Source organism: Hyperolius riggenbachi, chromosome 8 (genome assembly GCF_040937935.1).
Source record: "Hyperolius riggenbachi isolate aHypRig1 chromosome 8, aHypRig1.pri, whole genome shotgun sequence".
NCBI classification, from domain to species: Eukaryota; Metazoa; Chordata; class Amphibia; order Anura; family Hyperoliidae; genus Hyperolius; species Hyperolius riggenbachi.
In genome coordinates this window covers 300,180,993-300,204,104 of record NC_090653.1, presented here as the reverse complement: position 1 = coordinate 300,204,104, position 23,112 = coordinate 300,180,993, and the positions used below count along the sequence as shown (strand labels likewise).

General features: G+C 41.8%; 1 protein-coding gene across 1 annotated transcript; it reads left to right on the top strand.

Moving 5' to 3' along the window:
- The first annotated feature begins 6,280 nt into the window (after nucleotides 1–6,280).
- On the top strand, nucleotides 6,281–7,804 carry LOC137527514 (uncharacterized). The gene has a single exon (XM_068248031.1). The coding sequence runs from the start codon at nucleotides 6,281–6,283 to the stop codon at nucleotides 7,802–7,804; it is 1,524 nt and encodes a 507-aa protein (XP_068104132.1).
- Nucleotides 7,805–23,112: the final 15,308 nt, after the last annotated feature.

Here is a 23,112-nt window from a genome sequence, read left to right as displayed (position 1 = left end):
TATGTGATGCTGTGAAGGCTATCGGAAATATAAGTAAATAAGTAAGTAAGCAGCCGTTCGCTTTTAAGGTAACAGAAGTGGCGTCCGGGGTGGGGGGGGGGGGGGTTGCGGGTGGCAGAGGTAGACGACCCGGCCCACCATTACAAATCCCACGGCCCATCATGTTGGGAACCCACGGTCTATATTACTGACCAATTTGGTACTCTCCGTAACTTACATTCACTTTATGAATTTGTGGGAGAAAACAATGTCACTAACATCAAAATTTTACAAGTCTAGAATTTTTTATTTTTTTTATTAGATTTATATATTTATATTTTTGGTTATGATTTTGTTCTTTTATGTATCTTACTCGGTTTTCAGTTTTTGTTTAAATGAAGTTTATTTAATTTTTTTATTTTTTTTATTTTTTTTGAATATTGAACTACACTTTGTGAATCATTCATCTTTAATTTTATAATATGGATGAACTCAGAGGGCAATATTGGGTACTTTTTTTTAGAGTGAATGACAAATTAAGTGAGATGAAATATAATCAAAAACCTGGTTTTAACATTCAGTCAACCAATGGTATAGGCAAGTGATGAGATTACACCACTCCTCACTGAGCATTACAAATTATCTTTCTGAACCTATGAACAAGGTAAGGTGGACATTTCCCTCAACCGGTACTTGATACATACAATTTGTATGGGCACAGAGGCGGCGGCAGGATTAAATAAGACAATATTTCGTGTCTGCTCATGTGGAGAGAAGCACACCACTTTCTCCAATCTACGTGTTAACCATTGTATCGGATTTCATCCTGCTTGCGCCTCTGTTCACAGTAAAATTTAAAGTTCAGTGTGAAACTATTCACATGGCAAAATCTGAACAAGGAACCGCTATATTTAATTCTGAATATTTACCATTTTGCGTCCTTGAGTGTCCAAAAATTTAAAAAACGCGGCAGTAGAATAAAGAAATTAGCAAAGACGGACTGAAGAGCTGTCTTGGACTGCTTCTGACAGTAATGGAGAAATCCACAGCTGTAGTAAAACAAATTGAGAAGGTTAAGTTTCCTGTGTAATAACCTGTAAAGCGTGTAATATGCTTTCATAACCAAATTTAAATTTTTAACAAGTTATATATATTGTTCTCCTTAATCGATAAGTAACTGTAAGTGTGTATATATATATATATATATATATATATATATATATATATATATATATATATATATATATATATATATATATATATATATATATATATATATATATATATATATATATATATATATATATATATATATATGTATATATATATACATGTATATATATATACATATATATATATATTTATATATTTGTATGTGTGTATATATATGTAAATATATATATATATATATATATATATATATATATATATATATATCTATGTACTTTTCTGAATTATATTTAAATAGAGATAGATAAATAGAGAGAGATGGAGGGACTGGATGGCGATAGAGCGTTGTAAAGAAAGAGGGAGGGAAGGGGTTCAGTGAGTGAGTGTAAGGGATATGGACGTAGTTTGATGTGGTGAGGGAAAGCGAGGGAGGCAGGTAGGTAGTGCAAGTGATGTAGACATTGTGTGAGAGAGAGAGTGATATAGAGAGTTTGAGAGAGAGATAGAGTTTGAGAGAGAGATAGAGATAGAGAGATAGAGATAGAGAGATAGAGAGATAGAGATAGAGATAGAGATAGAATTAGAGATAGAGATAGAGATAGAGAGAGAGAGAGAGAGAGAGAGAGAGAGAGAGAGAGAGAGAGAGAGAGAGAGAGAGAGAGAGAGAGAATGAATATGAGTGAGATAAAGAGATAGAGAAACATACATTCAGAGAGACCGATAGAAAAAGAGATATACATATATGGCAGGAGGGTAGAAGCGTTGATGGAGGTGGGTGGGAGAGTGTGATAGAGAGACAGAGAGAGAGAGTCATTGAGGGAGTGGAGAGAGAGATAGAAATGGATAGAGCGTTTGAGAGAGAGAGAGAGAGAGAGAGAGAGAGAGAGAGAGAGAGTTTGAGAGAGAGAGAGAGAGAGAGAGAGTTTGAGAGAGAGAGAGAGAGAGAGAGAGAGAGAGAGAGAGAGAGAGAGAGATGAACATCAATCTAAGTATTAAGAAACCTGTATGAGTAAGTAAATTTGTAGTAAGTAAAATTTTTTTTTTTATTATCAACTTTATTTTTGTAAACAATTGCATTTATCGTTGTTGTTAAAGTTTGTTATAATTTAATATTTAAAATGTGTTATTAAGTATATGTGAAAACTTATAATTGTAGCAAAATATAATTACTTAATATCATGGTCATGGCAACCCCATTGTGTGTGAGTATTCTTTAGTAAACAATTCTAGATAGCACAATGGAGCTTGGTCATTACTTCAAAACCATATGACCTAAAGCACAATTAACCTAAATTTAACATCCATTATAATAATAATGCACATTATTGTTATGTGAATAATGTTGTAGTGTTTTCAATATCAAATTTCATTGATGTAACAAAATATCAACCGACATTTACATATACTTACAGCGATAAAGGACGAGTACAGTCCAAAAATTTGAAATCACTCTAAACGGGGACCAAACACAATGAGTTAACCTATGAAAGAAAAAAAAAACTGCATCATTGACCTATTCTTTAGATATCTTATAAAAATTACACAGAACCAAAGCTGAACATTAATTTACCACAAAGGAAGGACGGGGATATGAAGACAGAGATACGGGCTTGCCCTCAACTGACGCAACTCAATCGAAATAAACCTATGAAAAATTAAAAGCAAGTCAGTGCCATAAATCCTCTATTTTTGTCTCACTTATACATACAAAATGCACATGATCACTCTCTTACATTACTTACTTACCTAACCAACAGGCTGTTTCACTAACGTCCCGAAGGTCCACGGACAAGCAGGCGGGTTCCCAACAATCAAGGTCCGGAATGTCACGAAAGGGCCACGGACAGGCAGGCGGTTTGGCTGCAGTCCAAGTCAATCTGTGGAGAAGCACAAACAAGGTACAGGCCTAAGTTAGTCTTTCAGCTCGGTAAAGTTGAGAGAAAAGCCCTTCACAGCTCCTCCCACCATCTCAACTACTTACCAAGCCAACAGGCATTCGCACTTAGGTGCCGAGTGGACACTGAGGAGCAGGCGGCTGGAAAAAAGGGAAGGCCACGGACAGGCAGGCGGTTTGGCTGCAGTCCAAGTCAATCTGTGGAGAAGCACAAACAAGGTACAGGCCTAAGTTAGTCTTTCAGCTCGGTAAAGTTGAGAGAAAAGCCCTTCCCAGCTCCTCCCACCATCTCAACTACTTACCAAGCCAACAGGCAGTCGCACTTAGGTGCCGAGTGGACACTGAGGAGCAGGCGGCTGGAAAAAAGGGAAGGCCACGGACAGGCAGGCGGTTTGGCTGCAGTCCAAGTCAATCTGTGGAGAAGCACAAACAAGGTACAGGCCTAAGTTAGTCTTTCAGCTCGGTAAAGTTGAGAGAAAAGCCCTTCACAGCTCCTCCCACCATCTCAACTACTTACCAAGCCAACAGGCAGTCGCACTTAGGTGCCGAGTGGACACTGAGGAGCAGGCGGCTGGAAAAAAGGGAAGGCCACGGACAGGCAGGCGGTTTGGCTGCAGTCCAAGTCAATCTGTGGAGAAGCACAAACAAGGTACAGGCCTAAGTTAGTCTTTCAGCTCGGTAAAGTTGAGAGAAAAGCCCTTCCCAGCTCCTCCCACCATCTCAACTACTTACCAAGCCAACAGGCAGTCGCACTTAGGTGCCGAGTGGACACTGAGGAGCAGGCGGCTGGAAAAAAGGGAAGGCCACGGACAGGCAGGCGGTTTGGCTGCAGTCCAAGTCAATCTGTGGAGAAGCACAAACAAGGTACAGGCCTAAGTTAGTCTTTCAGCTCGGTAAAGTTGAGAGAAAAGCCCTTCCCAGCTCCTCCCACCATCTCAACTACTTACCAAGCCAACAGGCAGTCGCACTTAGGTGCCGAGTGGACACTGAGGAGCAGGCGGCTGGAAAAAAGGGAAGGCCACGGACAGGCAGGCGGTTTGGCTGCAGTCCAAGTCAATCTGTGGAGAAGCACAAACAAGGTACAGGCCTAAGTTAGTCTTTCAGCTCGGTAAAGTTGAGAGAAAAGCCCTTCACAGCTCCTCCCACCATCTCAACTACTTACCAAGCCAACAGGCAGTCGCACTTAGATGCCGAGTGGACACTGAGGAGCAGGCGGCTGGAAAAAAGGGAAGGCCACGGACAGGCAGGCGGTTTGGCTGCAGTCCAAGTCAATCTGTGGAGACGCACAAACAAGGTACAGGCATCAATCACTTAATCTTTACGTGCACGCGCATCCACTCACCGATGCTCCGGGCCCGCCTCCATTTCACTTTTTGAATTTATGATTTTAACCACTTGAGGACCCACCCTTTACCCCCCATTAACGACCGGCGCTGTTTGTTTTGAGGTGTTCTGTGTGGGCTCTGCAGCCCCCAGCACAGATCAACGGACACACAGAGCGATCAGATTGCCACCCTTATTTCCCCCATATGGGGATGATGTGCAGGGGGGGTCTGATCGCTCCTGCCTGCAGGCATGTTGGGGGGGGGGGGCATCGGCGGCCTGCAGGCTATTCACGGATCCCCCCGCCGTGAATTGACAGGAAGCAGACGCTCACACGAGCGGCTGCTTCCTGATTAATTATCCTGCAGCCGGCGACGCAGAACTTCGTCGCTGGTCCTGCTGCTGTCACTTTGCCGACGCGCGTTATGAGTGGTTAAAGTCATAACACCATTGCGCATGAAATTGCCATGTCGTCGGTCCCGCTGATGGCACATGTATTTTTAATCTGAAGTCCACTGTGGTCTTGGGTCTGCGCACTATGCTCCTGGTGCTATCAGGTGGAGCTAGGATACGTCAATGCTGTTGTAGTGTTTTTAAGACTTTAAAGTATTGAATACCAAAAGTCAACTGGAGGCGGGGCAGGAGCATTGTAGAGTGGCTTTGCGGTCCTGGGATGTCTGGGGTGGAACATTATAAGGCCCGGTTAACTAAAACTCATTTTCACACGACTGGCCTACAGTATCACTTTAAAAAGAGGATGTAACAATAATATTTTTTTGGCCAAATGTAAGGCACGTCCCAATCCCTAAAATGTTAAAAACCTCAGCAAAAATTTTTTTTACATTCTGTGTACAAGTATTAACAACGTCTCTATTTCAATGGTATTCTTCTAGAAAATATAACTGTAATAATTTTGTTTTTGAGGGCCGAATGAACATTTGCAGCGGAACTTCCTTACTAAAAAAATGTTCCTGCATACTACTGCATAGAGTTGGATCACTCCACTCCAAGTAAATAACCGAATCACAAAAGAACCAATCAATAAACAACAATAACCAGGTTTTATTATTGGTATGAAATAATGTGGTTTTGCACCATACATGAAAAGATTGATTTATACTTTGTTCACCCAAAAAAAAAAAAAAAAAAAAAAAAAAATTTCCAAGTAAATAAACAGTTATTGCAGCAGACTCGACTCAACTACCCATCTTTCGATTGAAAACTAAGGATATTCCACTGTAAAACCTATCAAACACCTGTTTTTAAAACATCTTTGAAAGTAATTGGTACTCATTGTGAAATTTTAATTTAAATTTCGGTTGCCCAGATAATATTAATTTTTCTACCCGCAAACAGAAAAATACATTATCTCCTTTAAATTTAGAAACATATACTCAATACATTAGTATTGTTGAACTCACATTCATAAGCTGGAATCCTTCTTCAACTATGCTGACGGAGTTCTCACTAATAAATTGATCACTGGTGCACGGACAAGTGTGTGCTAACACACACTGAAGGATGCTTTTATGTACAGTATAAAAAAATTCTCAATTCCCCATTGGTGTTCACTTGTGTCAATCAAACAGGCAGAAATGAATTATGTTAAAAAAAAAAAAAAATAGGCATGTGATTGGTTAGCAAAATCTTTATTTGGTGAGGTGTCATTTTTTCACAAATCAGATACTCTCCCGCATTTTGGTCATGGGCGCGCTAAAATCTAAATTAAATTTCCTGACGTCAGGGAAACTTCATCTGCGCTTCTGAAGTACGGGTACCGCGGGAATGAAGTCACGTGACGGGAGTTAAGTCCCGCGCACACGTGATTACGTATGGTTTGCGGCCAGTTACGCCCTTTCCTCTGGCGCTGTGGTGGAGAAGAGGTGGCGTGCCGTGACGAGACAGCGAAACACAATGCCGGGCAAACGCGGACGTCCCACTAGGATCTCCAGACAGCGGCGATGTGGGAACTGCGACGACGAGCACGGTGCAGCTCACGGAAAGCGTGTTAACAAGAAAAAAGAGGTATCTGAGCAGATTCCCGAGGACGAAAACGTCAATGCAGGTGACGCATGTCAGACATTGTCTGACACAAGTAGTGTGACGCAGCAGCCATTGATGCCAGTGGTAGATGAGCAATCCCAAACAGTTACAATTTTTTTAGTACCTATGGAGAAAGCAACTGTGGCTAGTCCTGTAGATATTGTGAATTTAGAAAATAATCAAGATTCATCATCACAAAACCAAAACTTAGAAAACCAGGGCCTAGTTGAGGAAACGCACGAAGGTTCCATGAACGAGCAGGCCTCAAATTCTAATAATGACGTCAATCTTAGTAGTGAAAATCCCATAGATATGGAGTTGATGGACAATTTTGAAGGAGTTTCTATGCGTGAACCATTACTTATTGATACCGCAAGTGAAATTGTGAACTTCAGACTTGCACTAGATGATAACATTGATTCTGACGATGAGGGCGAGGAAGCATTAGATCTCAGTACAAGACCTGCCTGTCAAAACACGGTGGAGACCCTTGAGAATGATGTGCATGTTAGTTTTGATAGGGAATTAGACATTGGACATACAGAAAAGGAATCTGACCAAGATGCAAACCAAGCGAATGTGCATGAGGAAAATTATTTTAATCAATCTAAGGATGCAGAAAATGTACAGGAGCATAACAATAATTCAAAACACAGAGATTGTGATGATGAAGAGGAGGATGACAATAAGAGTGTTCAGGATGTTGCAGAAGGACAAGAATGTGTAGAGGATCAGGATAGTGAACAAGGTTCGTCTAATTATGAAGATTATGAACCTACAACCAACGTCAATGATTTTCAAGGAAACCAAACCTCCTCAGATGGTTGGGGAAATGATGATAGCAGTTTTCTTGGTGATGAGTACTCAGTTCATGACAGTGCTGAAGATAATAATGATTCACAAGAAGATGTTGATACTGACACACTTATTTCAGAAGTTAATGACTGTGATAATCATAACCGACAACGAATTGCAGTGCTTCCAGATCATGCAAATGACAGTGCACCAGAGAATTCTGATGTGGTTGTTGTGAATGAAAATGTACCAGACAATTCTGAATTGCATAGGAATGATTCTGACATGGGCAGGCATGGTAATATGCAAACAAACGAAGAGGCCAATGCAAATAACGTGGACGAGAGTTTTAATGAAACGATCATTAATAATTCCCAGCAATCCAAAGGTGGGATTAGTAGAATGCCAAAATTTACAATTGCAGAAAATCTGATGTTGTGTCGCTTCGTATGTGCAGATTATGAGTTTCTGTTAAAGAGGGATAAGAATGAAGATGTTCGTCGGATGAAAAATCAGAAGTGGAAGTACATAGGAGAAAAGGTAAACACAAATTTCTATCAAGTTATCATTACCAATTCATTGATTACTTTTCAATACTGAGAATTAACGCCAAAAGTACTGTATCTTTTTAATAGTGTACTACCTCTTTGTAACATACTTTTTTTTCAAATCTGTCATTCAAATGTATAATGTTGTTATCTACATGCCCCTCACATGTGTTGTAATTTGCTTGACCTCAGTTATGTGCACTGAAATCTCCTCTTACCTGTTTGTAATGAGAAATTTCCATTTCATTTAGCCCCTGAGACAAGATAGTGATTACGCAGTAAAGGTCATTTGAAAGCAGCTGATTATAATATTGTGTATAGTTGGAAGTAGGCCTGAACGATTGTATGAAAAAATTGAATTGAGCGATTTCTGTTGCAAATCACGATTTCGATTCGATTCACGATTTGCTTCAAATTAAGCTTTGTTCCCCCTCTGTGTCTTTCTGTCCCGTCTCTCTTTCTGCACTCTGTGTCTTTGTGCCCCCTTTCTCTCTCTCTCTCTCTCTCTCTCTCTCTCTGTCTCTCCCCCTATTGTGCCCCGTCTTTTTCAGTGTCCCCTGTTTTTTTTTTTGTCCCCTCTGTGTCTCTCTCTGCACCATCTTGGCCTCTCTCTGTCTTGCTACCTTTGTGTCTCTCTTTGTGCCCCTTTTGTCTCTCTGTGCCCCCTCTGGGCCTTTCTTTTGTCCCTTTTGTGTCTCTTTTTGTTCCCTTTTTGTCTCCCTGTGCACGCTCTGTCCACTAAGCTGCGGTAGTTCTATACCTACCTTCCAGCATGAGCCTTGCGATGCCAGTCTATCAACTTCGTGACCTGCAGGCTCTAATGCATGGCCTACTTATTGTATGTCACATGACATACAGGAACCAGGAAGTATGCCGTGCACAAGAACCAGCAGACGGCAAGAGAGGATGGACAGCGTTGGACTCCTGTGGAAGATCTGACTGACACTGCGGGTCACATACACGGTGATTTTGACGTTTCAAGCAGTGTCTCCAAACTTCCCCCTTGTGGAAATGTCACGATATTGACCACTTACACGAATCCGAAATTGTGAACTTGTTGATCGCGATTTCGATTTAAATTCGATTTATCTTTCAGGCCTAGTTGGAAGACAGTTGCAAGTTGACATACATAAATACTGCATATTTGTAACAGCAATAATAGTGTAGGAATTAAGTAAATATAATTAATTATAAAACATTTGAAATTCCGAAAATATCACCTGCGTGGCTACTCACCTAGGTAGCGTGAAGCCTCAGGATCCTAATGAGGTTTGGCACGCCATCCTTAGTAACTCGGTGTTATCCCTCATCATGTGTAGTTTGTCCAAAAAAACACCAACTGAAAATCCTCAGTTTAAGATTCCTCCAACTCAGCCTCCGACTAAGACTCCTCGACGCAAACTCCTTTAATTTGCACATTACAATATTTTTTATTACAATTAAGTGACATTACATTCTTGTCTATCATTACAAATCTTATGCATTTTAACAGACAGCAGAAGTGAGAAGGAAGTGTAGAGTACTAAATTGTTTCACTGTAAAATAAAAATAGTCCTTCTTAAGATTGAGTACTTGTGAACGGTACAATCCAGAAGAAAGGACAAATATAAGGCCCTAGGCAAGTAAAATGTGGGTTCATGTAAGAATGATGTGCAGGTAGTGTGCTGTGGAATGCGGAGATTGTAAAAAAACAACACCTCTGTGTTAAATGTATTTGGATTCCCTGCAGCTCGGATAGTAATGCATATGTAGAGTATAGTACTACTGTGTAACAAAGAAAACCTGAGAATAAACAAAATATTTTTTTATACATACCTGGTGCTTCCTGCAGCCATCTTCAGGCCAATCAGTCCATCGTTGTCCTTCTCCATCCAACGTGATGTTCTGCTATGTAGTGATGGTACTTGAGCCAGTCGGATGTACTGTGCATACACACTCTGTCCTCAGGAGCATAGTACACCTGTGCAGCACTATTGTGCAGGTGAAAAATGTTCCTGGCTGTGTGAGCGACATGTGGACGGACAGCGATGACTGGCTGAATTTCCAGTACTCATAGCGGTAGATCCGGATGGTTGAGGACAGCGCTGGACTGATTAGCCTGAAGGGTGCTGTAGGAAGCCCAACGTATGTATAATACTTTAATTTTCATCAGTCTCCGGTATCCTTTAATGTTTAATCAAGAAGGGAAATTTTAACCACATCTCTCTGCTGTTTTCATTCAAATGACTGTTAATATTTGAATTACTTTTGTAACAGAACACCAGGAGTTGAAAATTTTAGATAACAACATTTTTGTGTGGTTGAGAATTTAGTCAACCACAACACTTTTCTGCTAGCCATGCCTTCAATTTATATTCCAGTATATGTTTAAATGTTCGGTGCACACTGATAGGGATGCTTAGGCACTATCAACTCTTTGATTCCGGCATAAGTTGACTTCACAATAACATCTCATACTCCACAGACGCTTTATTCTCTAGAGAAGACAGGCACAGGTACTATGCCTTAAAAATTAATACTGCTGTCTTCAAAATTGTACATGTAAGCATATGTAGCATTTTTGGATGCACCTGTCAAAAGATAAATTTAGAAGAACTCTATGAAAAAGGCAGAGTTCTGCATTGACATCATAATGTGCCTGTATTAACTACCAATAAGTTTATGTATGCACTTTGCGTCACAATGGCCTGTATATGTATTAAGGGTTGCACTGCTTAATTTAAACTTTTCATTTTCTTGCTACATTTTTGTTTACCAAGGTTTCCGAAATTAAAAAGGTTAGGCGTACAGGAGAGAGATGCAGAAAGCGGTTTCAACAGTGTAGACGTCTCGTTGTAAAGATGATGGAAGACCGAGACATACAGGATGCAGAGTATAACCGCTGGCAAGAATTAGTTAGAAATACAGTGCGGTCTATGCCCAAAGTTGCTCGACGGTTCGGTAAGGACAAATTGTAATAAATTTATTTTAACGTTCAATAAATGTAAATAATATGCATCCTTAGGTTCACTAGATGTCCCTTCTGCAAAGTATTAGGGGGGGTGATAGTGAACGATTGATGGGTGATTGAAGGTTAATTGATTGATGGTTAATTAGTGGGTGTTTAGAGGAAAGAACAGATGTAAACAATGCACTAGGGAGCATATAGGATGACAGTTTTTAGAGAGTAATAATGTCGTGGAAGGGTAATCATATGCGCACTAGCGCCATGTTATGTTCTGATGTGATGGTTGGAAGTGACAGCTAACGATTGATGACTGATTGATCGGTGATTGAAAGGTGATGTTCGTTGGCTTATTACAAGGGGGGACAGTGTACAGTTTACAGGGGTGGTGGATGGTGTGGTCTGGGAGAATGAACGGTGCTGGGGGGGCCCGGGTGGCAGTTAGGTCCATAAACAAATAAAAAGTTTGAAAGAAAGTGACATGGAGTGATTGATGGGTGATTAGGTGGATGTTTTGTTTTGAAGTAGGTGGTTTGGCGGTTGGCCGGGGGAAGATCGGAGTGTTGCTGTGACGATCAGGGGCCAGGGGTGGTGGAGGATCAGTGTGCTTGTTGCAGACTAGGGTGGCTGCAGCCTGCCCTGGTGGTACCTTAAACATTGTGACCACCAGGGCAGGAGGCAGCCTGTATGATACGCTTAGTATATATTGAAAAACAAATCATATGCTTGGTATGCGTCGATGGTTGAGTTAGCAGCTCGCCAGCGCTTGGAAAAGGCCAGCAAGCTGTAGCTGCTTGTGGACGGAACCAGTTGCAGTGGGCAACGCACGTCGTCAGTGACGCGATGGCTCCCCGGGCACGCCTTCGTTAACCGCCACGTTTGCGCCTTTGGCGGTCCGTAAGGCTGCCACTTTGACGCCCCGAATGTGTCTTACGCGGTCCTTAATTTTTTCATGTATGACCGTGTTATCCATTTGGTGTCTTTAAGTGTACATTACTGTTGTAATGTATAAAAAAATCCTGCTTATTCATTCAAGGGTTAGTAGTAATGTTTTTAAAGGTAGATGATCACAAGCAGTGCAAGTGAAGTAGCATTGCTTACATGTATATATATATATATATATATATATATATATGCCAGACTCTTTATCACTTCTTAAATAAGTTTTACTTTCCTCACTCCGCTTTACAACCATTGTTCAAAATAGGCATCAAGGTCACCTTCACAACAGCTCACCTTCAAAATTCATCCGGCATATGTTATACTCTTTTTTTATAAGCCCATAAGCTAAAAAAGCAAATTTTATGGACCTTGTGAAAAGGGGCGTAATCTAACAGTATTTTACCATTGTTGTATTAGCCCTGTTATTATATTGCTTTTATAAAGACCAATGGAGGTTGTGAGGTATGAAAAGTTAAAACATTTTTGAAAACAGCGATCTAATTGATGAGATGGGTATGTATATTAAGAGAACAGTGTTTGCAGGACTATTTCAGCATTGTGGTTTTGTTTTTCAACTACTAACAGTCACTACGATGCATCTTAATATATTAATGGTTTTTGAAACTTTAATTACTTTGAAGTACACTTTTTTGTAGTTTTAATTGTTGTATGTGAAGGTTGTATGCATATCAAACCACATGAACTCAATGTTCTCCTTCTCAACCAGTTACAAGACCTTACAGAAAAAGGAAAACCTCCAATCCACCAGACTACGCAAGCTACGCTTCGTCAAACACTGCAAATCAGCATGACCAACCTGAAGAACCTTCAGAAAGAGACCAAGAAACAATGAACTTACCTGTAAAGAAGGTAAATAATCACACTATCATTCCACAGAAAGCTAATTCTTGCAATGCAACAGCAGATAAAAGCAGTGTTGGAAACAAAATGGCAGAAAATGGCAGAAGATCAGAAAAGCGTGGACACGGTAAAAACCAGGAACATTGTGAGTTACTTAACGTGACAAAAGTCTCTGATACGCAACATACAAGGCAAACAGACGGAACTGCAGTACAAAATACAGTTAAAGTATCGAAAAAAAAATCTACTACCACAAATGTTAACAACATCAGTGATAGTTTGGTTACTAATGATAATGATTGTGCACACAATGTAAACAATAGGCAGCAATCAAGTCAACGAAGTGTAGGTAAAGAAAAATCCACTGATAACGTGCTTACGAATGTCAGTCGTCCAAGTTGCAGACCATCGGTAGATTTTGAAGTTCATGATGCAGTACATGCTGGAAGTGATAGTGGTTGTGGTAATTTACACTCTGATTCACAAAATAGTAGTATTAGTGAAGACATAGTTATTGGCAGAGCAGGAAAACAAAAGTCACAGGTACCATCAGGTAGAAAAAGTAAAGCCAAATCTAATTGTCAAGCCGTTCAACCATATTACAAACATGCACAACTAAGTACTACACCTTGCAGTGGTAGTATGCAAATAGTGCCTGCTCACAACAGGGAGTTTGATATGACATGCAAATTACTAGAGGTACAACAAACAACTCTACAGTTACTGGCTACCATAGCTGAGGGACAGAAACAAATGTTGGATAACCAAAAGGGAATGCTGAAGGAAATGAAACAAAAAAACAAGCGTAGAAAACACAAAAACAATTACAGACAGGCAGAGAGTTCCGATTTCGAGGATTAGAGCTACGGAATAGTACTTCAACAGTAATACCATTTTTTTTCCCATTGCCCAAAAAATTAACATATGCCCATAACAAAATAAGAAGTTCTTTTTCAGAAACCCCCCCAAAAAACCCTGCTCTTTTGCGATCTGTAAACACAATGTAAATCAAGGATTTCATTATTTTACTATGGAAAATATGAGGATTCACACATTTTTTTTTTTTTAAGGTTACCTGTGCTTGTAATGGTCACTCGCGGGCATCCAATGACCGTCCAGGTAATGAACCATGCTCTTGGCTTGGCCTACAGTTTACTAAAAAGGCATGTGAGACCTTGAAGTTTAATAAAATCTATACAAGCATTGGCGTGCCATTCCTCACGCTCGTGTTAGCTGTAGCGTACTACGCAGGCACACAGTGTTCTGTGTGTCCGTAGTACGCTACTACTGACATCAGCATGATTCAGGAGATGGAAGAAGGGACCATGGATTTTATACTTTAAAGTCTTAATCTTCATAAATTAAATGGAACTAGAGAGGAAAGCGGTAAAGTTATTTGTACATACCTTGGTCTTCCAGCAGCTACATAAAGACTAATATCTCCCACGACGGGATCCTCAATGTACTCCGTTTTGTATTGTGGGTCACGTCCTTCCCTGGTGATTGTCCAGTCGGAAGTCTGCTCCATGCTTACCTCTCCAGCGGCTGCTGTACATGCGCACAGAGCGCACTTCACTGGCTTAATGTGTACCCTCCCCTTTAAGGATGTGACACACACCAGGCAAAAGGAGGAAGCGTAGGACCGCGTTGTGGGAGCGATTACTGTTTGTGGAGCTGCGTTAAGACCCATGTATGTATAAAATAATTTCACTTTCCTCTTTGTTTCCCTTGAAGCCGACGCTTAGCCCGAGCATCGGTGATTAGCTGCGGGAACCAAGTGTCTTTGTGTATGAACCATTACAAGCATCGGGAAGCTTCTAATCTTTTTCACTCCACCCCATCACTGTGTATCCATAAGTGTAAGGTTTAACATGATTACATGTCACGTTACTGTTTACTTGAAAAACATTTTTGGGGTACAATGTTCAAAATAGATAGCTAAATAAGGTAACATATTCAAACTATGCACATTGATGGAAAATTTTTTTTACTCCTAAGATGATATTTCTTACAGTTGTTTGAAGTTATTTCAAAGTGAGTAATCATTTTGGACTACTCAATCTCAGCATAGTGTGAATAACAGTTATTTATGTTGTTGTAATGCAAGTTGATCTTCACAACTGTTCAAAGATTTAATTTGTAAAAGTAAAAGTTAACGTATCCATTCTTTGGATACTTATAACGGCTCTGTCATTTTCACTGACTTCAGTCATTGCCTACAATACAACAATACTCAGGCCCGGCCCTAGACCATTTGCCGCCTGAGGCAAACTTTAAAGAAATCGCCGCTGCGCCCCACGTGGGTGTGGGGGGGCCGCCCGAGCTGGAGGGGATAGCGGGCAGGAAGGGGGTATTGGGGCTAGCGGCGGGGAGGGGGGTCGGACCCCCCCCTCCCTCGCCTGGGTCCCCCGTCCTCCACTCCCCTCCAGCTTGTTATGCGCGCTGGCTGGCTGGCTGCAGCTGTAAGAGGCAACGGGCGGGGATCACTCATCTCTTCCTCGTTCAGCCTGCGCTCCACTGACGTCACTTCCTGCTATGCCGCAGGAAGTGACGTCAGTGGAGCGCACGTTGGAACGAGGAAGAGGTGAGTGATCCCCGCCCGTTGCCTCTTACAGCCGCAGCCAGCCAGCCAGCCAGCGCGCATAACAAGCTGGAGGGGAGCGGAGGATGGGGGACCCAGGCGAGGGATGGGGGGGGTCCGACCCCCCTCCCCGCCGCTAGCCCCAATACCCCCTTCCTGCCCGCTATTACCTCCAGCTCGGGCGGCACTCCACACCCACGGACGGGCGGGTGCCGCCCCCTCAGAAGCGCCGCCTGAGGCAAACGTTTCACCCCGCCTCATGGGCGGGCCGGCCCTGCCAATACTTACATGGCCTACTCAAATAAGTCATATACATCCAATAAGTTAAGGAGGAACTTTAAGAGCAGGGTTTAAAGAATGTTATCTGCATAAAGAGGCTGGATCTGCCTATACAGCCCAACCTATGTTACTACTCAAAACCCCACTCCAGTCCCCTTGCACTATGCAATCCCTCATAAATCACAGCCGTGGTGTGAGGCTGTGTTTACATCAGTAGTGTCAGTCTCAGCTGCTCCACCGCCCTTCCCTCCGGTCTCGTTCCCTGCCCCCGTCCATTCCCTCCAATCATCAAGGAGGGAAGGGATGCAGGGCGGGACTGGAGTTATGCAGGAGTGGGGGGAAAGCAGCATGCTGACACTATTCATAGAAACACAGCCACCTCTGACAAGCTGTTTGTCATCAGCGTGGCTGTGATTTATGAGGGATTGCAGAGTAAAGGGGGACCTTAGGGGGGTTTGGGATAGCAATAGAGGCTGGGCTGTATAGGCAGATCCAGCCTATGTATGCAGATAATATATTTCAAACCCACCTCCGGTTATCTTTAAGAGCAAGGCCTGAGAAAAGATCACAATTGAGGAAAATGCACCGGCCGAGCTGCGGTGCCATACAATTTCTTTTATCTTATGTTACTGTCACTTACAGTCAATTGTCGATATCAGACAAAACAAAGTTTTTATACACTATTGACCAAAATTTTGGACAGAAAAGGAGTCTGTCCAGAATAGGAAACACACCCAGCATCTAGTTGAAATAGTATGTGGTAAATAGCTTAAGCTTAACACATAGTCAAGTAACCAAAAATGGACTTTGTACAAAAAATTCATTTATGAATGAAAGTGACATCAGCATAGGCGAAAAGTAATGTACACCAAGTTTTACATTGTTGTTGTTTATCTGTTTGTTTGCACATAGTGTTCTTTTAGTTATTGTTAAAGATAATGATGCTGTAAAGGAATTATTAATCAAAAACCATAATGTTACATTCACAAAGCGCTGCCTGCACAAACTTGTTGCCAAAATCTCTCATAAAAGAACAAGAAGTGTCCGCCGCAGTACAATGGGGGACATGTAGTGACTTCAAGAGCACCCTTCAGATGCTCGGTGCTCTTAAAGAAAGTATGAAGCGAGATTACATCTCGCTTCAGACCTCATATACAGCAGGGGCATGCGTGCCCCTGCTACAACGCCGCTATCCCGCCTCTTAATGTTGGTCCCTTACCCCCCAAAATTCCATCCGTTATGCGGGTGAGCGCTTCCTGGTATGGGCAGGGCTAACCGCTGCAGACCTGCCCCATGCGCGTCAGTCAGAGGCGTACCTCTGCCTCTACCACGCCCCTCTCAGTCTTCATTGACTGAAAGAGCCTGGGGAGAGGCGGCGATGCACGTCTGATATATGCGCATGGAGCCAGGGTTGCAGCCGTTAGCCCCTGCCTCCAGGAAAGAACTAAATCTACGACCAAGTTGTTCGTAGATTTGGCATGGGATGGGTTGGGGGGTCGGGTACCCCCGTTTAGCCGCGGGATAGCGGGGTTTTAGCTGGGGCACACGTGCCCCTGCTATATATAAGAGCTGAAGCGAGATTTTGTCTCACTTCAGTGTCTCTTTGCAAGCCCCAGCTGAGTTTCACTCATTTCTTTTCGGCCTTCAAGGATACCTCAACAGAAATGTAACATAATGAAATAAACATCTGTATGCACAGTGCCTAGCACACATACAACTGCGTCTACCATAGAACTACACTGTGTTCCTCTTATTTCTTTCCCTCCCTGCCTGCCTGAAACAGTACAATATCAGGTATGTAAGTGGCTGACTCAGTCCGGACTCAGACAGGAAGTGACTACAGTGTGACCCTCACTGATAAGAAATTCGCCTATTTTCTCATCGGTCTTGCTCTCTGGAGCCATTGTATTCTATTAAAGTGTTTTATAGTTGAAATTAATTATGAATGAGGATCACACTGTACTCACGTCCTGTCTGAGTCAAGACCGAGTCAGCAACCTACATACCTGATATTGAACTCTTTCAAGCAGGGAGGGAAAGAAATAACAGGAGAACAGCAAAGTTATATGTGTGCTAGGCACTGTACATACACATCTTTTTCTCATAATGTCAAATGTATGTTGTGGTATTCTTCAAGGTTCACTTTAATTAGTAATGCAGCTCTACAACTTGCATGCAGAACAACATGCTTGCGGACAGCAAACTAAGATATACATGTATATCTTCGGCAACAAGGGAATGGAGAAAGCTAAATTTTTGTAATTTTTTGTAAGTTTTGATCACTCCTTGCAAATGCGATTGTTGGAAGTATGTAATAAGTAAAAACATGTTTTATTACATCTGTTTCAATGTTTATGTATGATGTATATTTAAAGAGAAAAAATTTTTATATTACAGTTCTATTAAAGTTTTATTTGAAATGCAAAATGTGTGGACAATTTCTTATAGGAGTTAGAGAAAACATAAGTAATCGTTGAGAAATAACTATTGTTAAAAAAATTCATCTTCAAATTTAGACGTGTTCACCTTTAACACTAGATGTTAAAAGGTAACTGTGTGTACTCCTTTAACACTATATGTTAAAGGGTAACTGTAGTAAAAACTACTATATGGAGGCTGCCATATTTTTTTCATTATAATAAATATCTGTTGCCTGCCAGCCCTACTGCTCTATATCTCTGCAATATTTTATGAAGAACACCGGAAAAAAGCATACAGCTCGTCTTGTCAGATCTGACAGTAATGTCAAAAACACCTGATCTGCTGAATGCTTGTTCAGGGGCTATGGCTCTTAGTATTACAGCCAGAGAATCATAAGGCCAGCCAAGAAAATTTTATTGATGAAAAGGAAGTTATTATGGCAGGCCAAGTATACCTCTTACTTCGGTTTCCCTTTAAGATTATAGATACCCATTGGCCTACATAAAAAATATCTTGAACTAGTACCAGCCCAAGCATCACTTTTGTACACTGAAATAATTTTGTAGCGGCTCGGACTCTACAGTAACAAATATTTTAAAATTTTACTTAAATAACAGGTACACGTGTTTCCTTCTTCTCTATAACCTGTTCATTAGCATAATGTGGTACTGCAGTATGCTAATGCAGTTGAGTACGCAAATAAGTGCACACATGGCCGTGGTTGCATAAGCACAGGTAGGCCACAAAACACCATGACAATGCTTGCAAACTACTTCACCAAAAAAATAGAGCATGGAGAAGGATAGCCAGGTACTGTTCAACAAACTTATGGCAAGGGCTGGTGGTACAAGACCAACACAAATACCTAAAAATTTAATAAGTATACTATGTACATGCATTTATATTTAAGTGCGCTTGTACACCAAGTACCTTGTGTAATCTAAGAATTCCACACTAATTGTAACAGCATTCAAGAGCCCACTGATGCTCCATTATAGAAAATGAATACCTTACTCTGATGAAAAGGGTCATCAGCTAATGTAGTCAGTGGCATGTTTTGCAATCTTTATTACTGTTTTCCTTACAGAACACAGACCACTGTTAATATCAACTCATAAGTAATAAATAAGCAAGTAGCATTACGAAGACAGAAAAGTAGGCCACACCATTAGCACCTCATGACATTCACAAGTGTTATACACGATGAGCAAATTCTTCGTCCGTTGGCTGAAAAAGAAGACATGAAGGTAACATACTATGCGTACGTTAAAGGGACACTGCAGGGGGTCAGGGGAAAATGTGTTGAACTTACCCGGGTGTTGCCATGGTGCCCCCTCAGACGTCCTGTGCCCGCGGAGCCACTCACGGATGCTCGGGCCACACCTCGTGTGCACTTATGGAATTTCAGACTTTAAAGTGGTAAAACCAATGCGATAGCATTGCCGTGTCCTCCCTCCTGCTAATGTCAACAGGAGCGTACGGCACAAGTCCAGCTTGGTCTGTGTATGCGCAGTACGCTCCTGGTGACATCAGCGGGAGTGAGGACCCGGATACACAGGCGAAGTGCTTCACAGACTTGAAAGTCTGAAATTAAGGGAGTGAACTGGAGGCGTGGCCTGAGTCCTCTGCGTGGTACCAAGAGAAGCACAGGGTAAATTCAAATCATTTTCACATTACCCCCCCTACCCCCTTTTAAGCGCAAGTCAACTGCAATGAGGCGTCAAGAAGAAGAACCCGAAGAAGGAATCCACTTGTGAAAAGGCACAGCAGCAGTCATTGGAGAATATATAAACCGTGCAAGGTATGAAATAGTACAATTAAAGCTGGCCACTAATGATCCAATCTTTTTCATACAATCTTGCTATTTCAATGTAATATAAAGGTAACTGCATGAAGTATCTATTCAGTTAATTCAGTGAATTTCACCTTTCACTACATAGATTTGGTAAGATTGGATTAAAAAGAATGAATAATTATTAGCCACCCTAAGGAGTACATTTCAAATGTTGGAATTCGGTATTAATGATTTAAATTCTTAAATAAGGACAATTCTTAAATTCTTAAATAGCGCGTACTGACAATATACTCAGAAGTGATTACGTTAAGATAAGTATCCTTAATTTAAAAGTTTACAGCAGTACAAAAAAAAATTATATTTTTTATCAGTCCATTTACAATGCATATTAATACACTTGTTCGATCTGTAATATTAAATTGAGTTTAAAAGTGATAAACATTGTAAGATATCTATTTTGTAAATCTTTATCTTAGATTTACATCAAAAGTTAAATATCAAACTACGTTTATTTGAGTTATCCGGAATTCTTATAAAGTGATTTATTCATAACATCATCTAAAAGCTTATTTTAGTTTGTATCTGTTAAACGTTAATGTATGTTTCCTCAAAAAGCATTAAACAGCGTTTATTTGACTTTTGACTAATCGTGAAAATATGATTTATTAATAAGATCATGTAAACGTTAATGTAAGTATTAAACGGTGCATAAGAACAGTAAATAGTAATTTAATTTTCTAACTTTTATACTTTTAAAGTTATGATTAAATCTAAGTAAATAAGATTTTAACATTTAATTTTTTCAGCAATAAATTTTATTATAAAGTTTTATCCACGCGCCCTTTTTTCCCGTCGCCTTTTTTAACATACTTTAATTTTAAAATAGCTTTTTAACAGTACAACAATCGATAAATAGCGTTTCCACCAAATGAGAACCGATAAACATAAATTAGTGATTTAATTTGAATAAACGTTATAATTAATCGTCAAAATAGGTTTTAATTTTTGTTAAACGTTATTTCCTGATAAGGTTTACACCAGGCGCCCTTTTTTCCCAACGCCCTTATTTAACGTACGCTGTATTTTACCTTATAAATCAGTGGGAACATGACAGTAAACACCTAATCTGCTCTTTGTTACATTGTTCTCTGTTTAATTTGCCTGTTATCACCTCTAAGATAAGAATCCCGACTAAGCAGTCGGTCTGGCTTTGCTACAGAATAATTATAGCTGAGACTGTGTTCTTTGCTGTCTTCAAGTCCAAGCCTGCCCCCTGCTGGCTTTGCTCAGGAATCATTATAGCTGAGTCATTATAGCAAAGCCAGACTCAATGCTCAGTCCGGGATTCTTATCTCAGCTAGATAACAGACACTTTTAGCAGTGAGGATGGAACAGAGAGCATGGTAAGTGTTTTCTCTAATGTTCCCACTGATTTCTATGGTAAAATACACAAGGGTGCTTCGTCTCTGGTTCACTTTAAGTGGTTAAAACAAAAACAAAAAAGTATTTAGCTTGAGGAATGCCCTATAAACAATAGGAAAGGAACACAAGTATGCAATGAGCAAAAGTACATCTCGGATCCACTTTAAGGTGATCACCGCTGATCAGCAAAACGATGTGACATGTAATCCTATGGGATTACTCTTGAGTAGCACTTGCAATTTGCGAAAATCGCAAATGCGCTGCATGAAGCATTGTCTCAGCGATTGCGATGTGATTCTCATTCACTGAAATGAGAATGTCAGCGCACAAGCATGGCAAAATTACAAAAAAATTGCAATGCAAAATCGTCCGGCCGAGGTGAACACAGCCACACCCACTGACAGTCCGTACATTCTGTGACAGACTTGCAGCTGGGGTCTATATGTGTGGCATTGTTCGCCAGGCCCCAGACTCACCCGGGTCCCATACTGCAGTCCCACCTGTGCTGTCCTGAAGGCGGCCTTGGCCACTGTCCCATCAAAGCTACGGCATGTTTTGGGAAATATGAACTTTCTTGTGTCTCAATTAATCAGGAAATTCTTCACATTAGGTATGCGATAGCTCAATCTTATCAGAGGTAATGATTTAGCAGATGCCAGATCTGCAACCCAGTGGATTCAATTCCCCCTGTAGTGAATACTCTCTCTCCAGCTGGGAGATACAGAACCACACAACACTCAGATTGGTGGAAATGAATCTGATTTATGTATTCGAAACACATCAACAGGGGTAATAAATCTTTATTGAGGCTGACGGGGCCCCTGACCTTTCACTAGATCAGTGGTTCCCAACCTTTTCCGGGCCGGGGAACACTCTCTGACCATATTTTTCTCCGGGAAACGGCGGCGGGGGGGGGGGGGGGGGGGGCGGCGGCGCGGGTGTTTGCGCGACCTAGTGGACAGTGCTGTGCTATGGGGGAGGGGGGGGCGGCTGCATAGCTAGCATAGTTGCCCCAGTATAGGGAGTTTAGTTGCCCCAGTATGGTTAGTATAGTTACCCCAGTATAGTGCCCCAGTATAGCTAGTATAGTACCCCAGTATAGCTAGTATAGTCCCAGTATGGATAGGTAGTGCCCCAGTATAGCCAGTAAAGTGCCCAGTATAGCTAGTATAGTACCCAGATAGCTAGTATAGTGCCCAGTATAGCTAGCATAGTGCCCAGTATAGCTAGCATAGTGCCCAGTATAGGTAGGTAGTGCCCCAGTATAGTGCCCAGTATAGCTAGTATAGTTGCCCCCAGTATAGCTAGTTTAGTTGCCCCCAGTGTAGGTAGTTTCGTTGCCCCCAGTATAGCTAGTTTAGTTGCCCCCAGTATAGCTAGTACAGTTCCCCCCAGTATAGATGCCCAGGAAGGGAGGAAGCAGCGCTAGAAGGAGGGGCAGTGGAGGCAGCGGTGGGGAGGGGGGAAATATCCCCCCCCCTCCCTCACCTGGGACCCCTCCTTCTGCCTCTCTCCCCCTCCGTTTAGCGGTGGCAAGTGCGGCTCGGCGGCGGGGAGGCATACGGAGAATTACTCACCACTTCTGCGTTCCAAGCGCCGGCAACGTCATGTCGTCACACATGTCCGCCTTCAATACCGCCCACTGTGCTTCCGCTAATCAGGAAGAACAGTGGGCGGCATTGAAGGCGGAGATGTGTGACGACATGACGCTGCCGGCGCTTGGAACGCAGAAGTGGTGAGTAATTCTCTGTATGTCTCCCCGCCGCCGAGCCGCACTTGCCACCGCTAAACGGAGGGGGAGAGAGGCAGAAGGAGGGGTCCCAGGTGAGGGAGGGGGGGGATATTTCCCCCCTCCCCACCGCTGCCTCCACTGCCCCTCCTTCTAGCGCTGCTTCCCCCCCTCCTGCACCCTAAAGTAGGTACAGGTCTGGCGAGAGGCCAGACCTGTACGGCACACCGGGCAACATGCCGCGGCACACTGGTTGGGAAATACTGCACTAGATCAAAGCAACTGCCTGTGTTGCCTGGTGGATAATCCGGTTGCAGGATTTTACAGACCAATTAGCTGTTTATACATTTCAGTGTGTTTGGCTACAGACCAACCAACTGCTTGGA

Excerpts from the sequence above, each read along its gene's own strand:
- LOC137527514 (XM_068248031.1), top strand. The coding sequence starts at position 6,281 with ATGCCGGGCAAACGCGGACGTCCCACTAGGATCTCCAGACAGCGGCGA.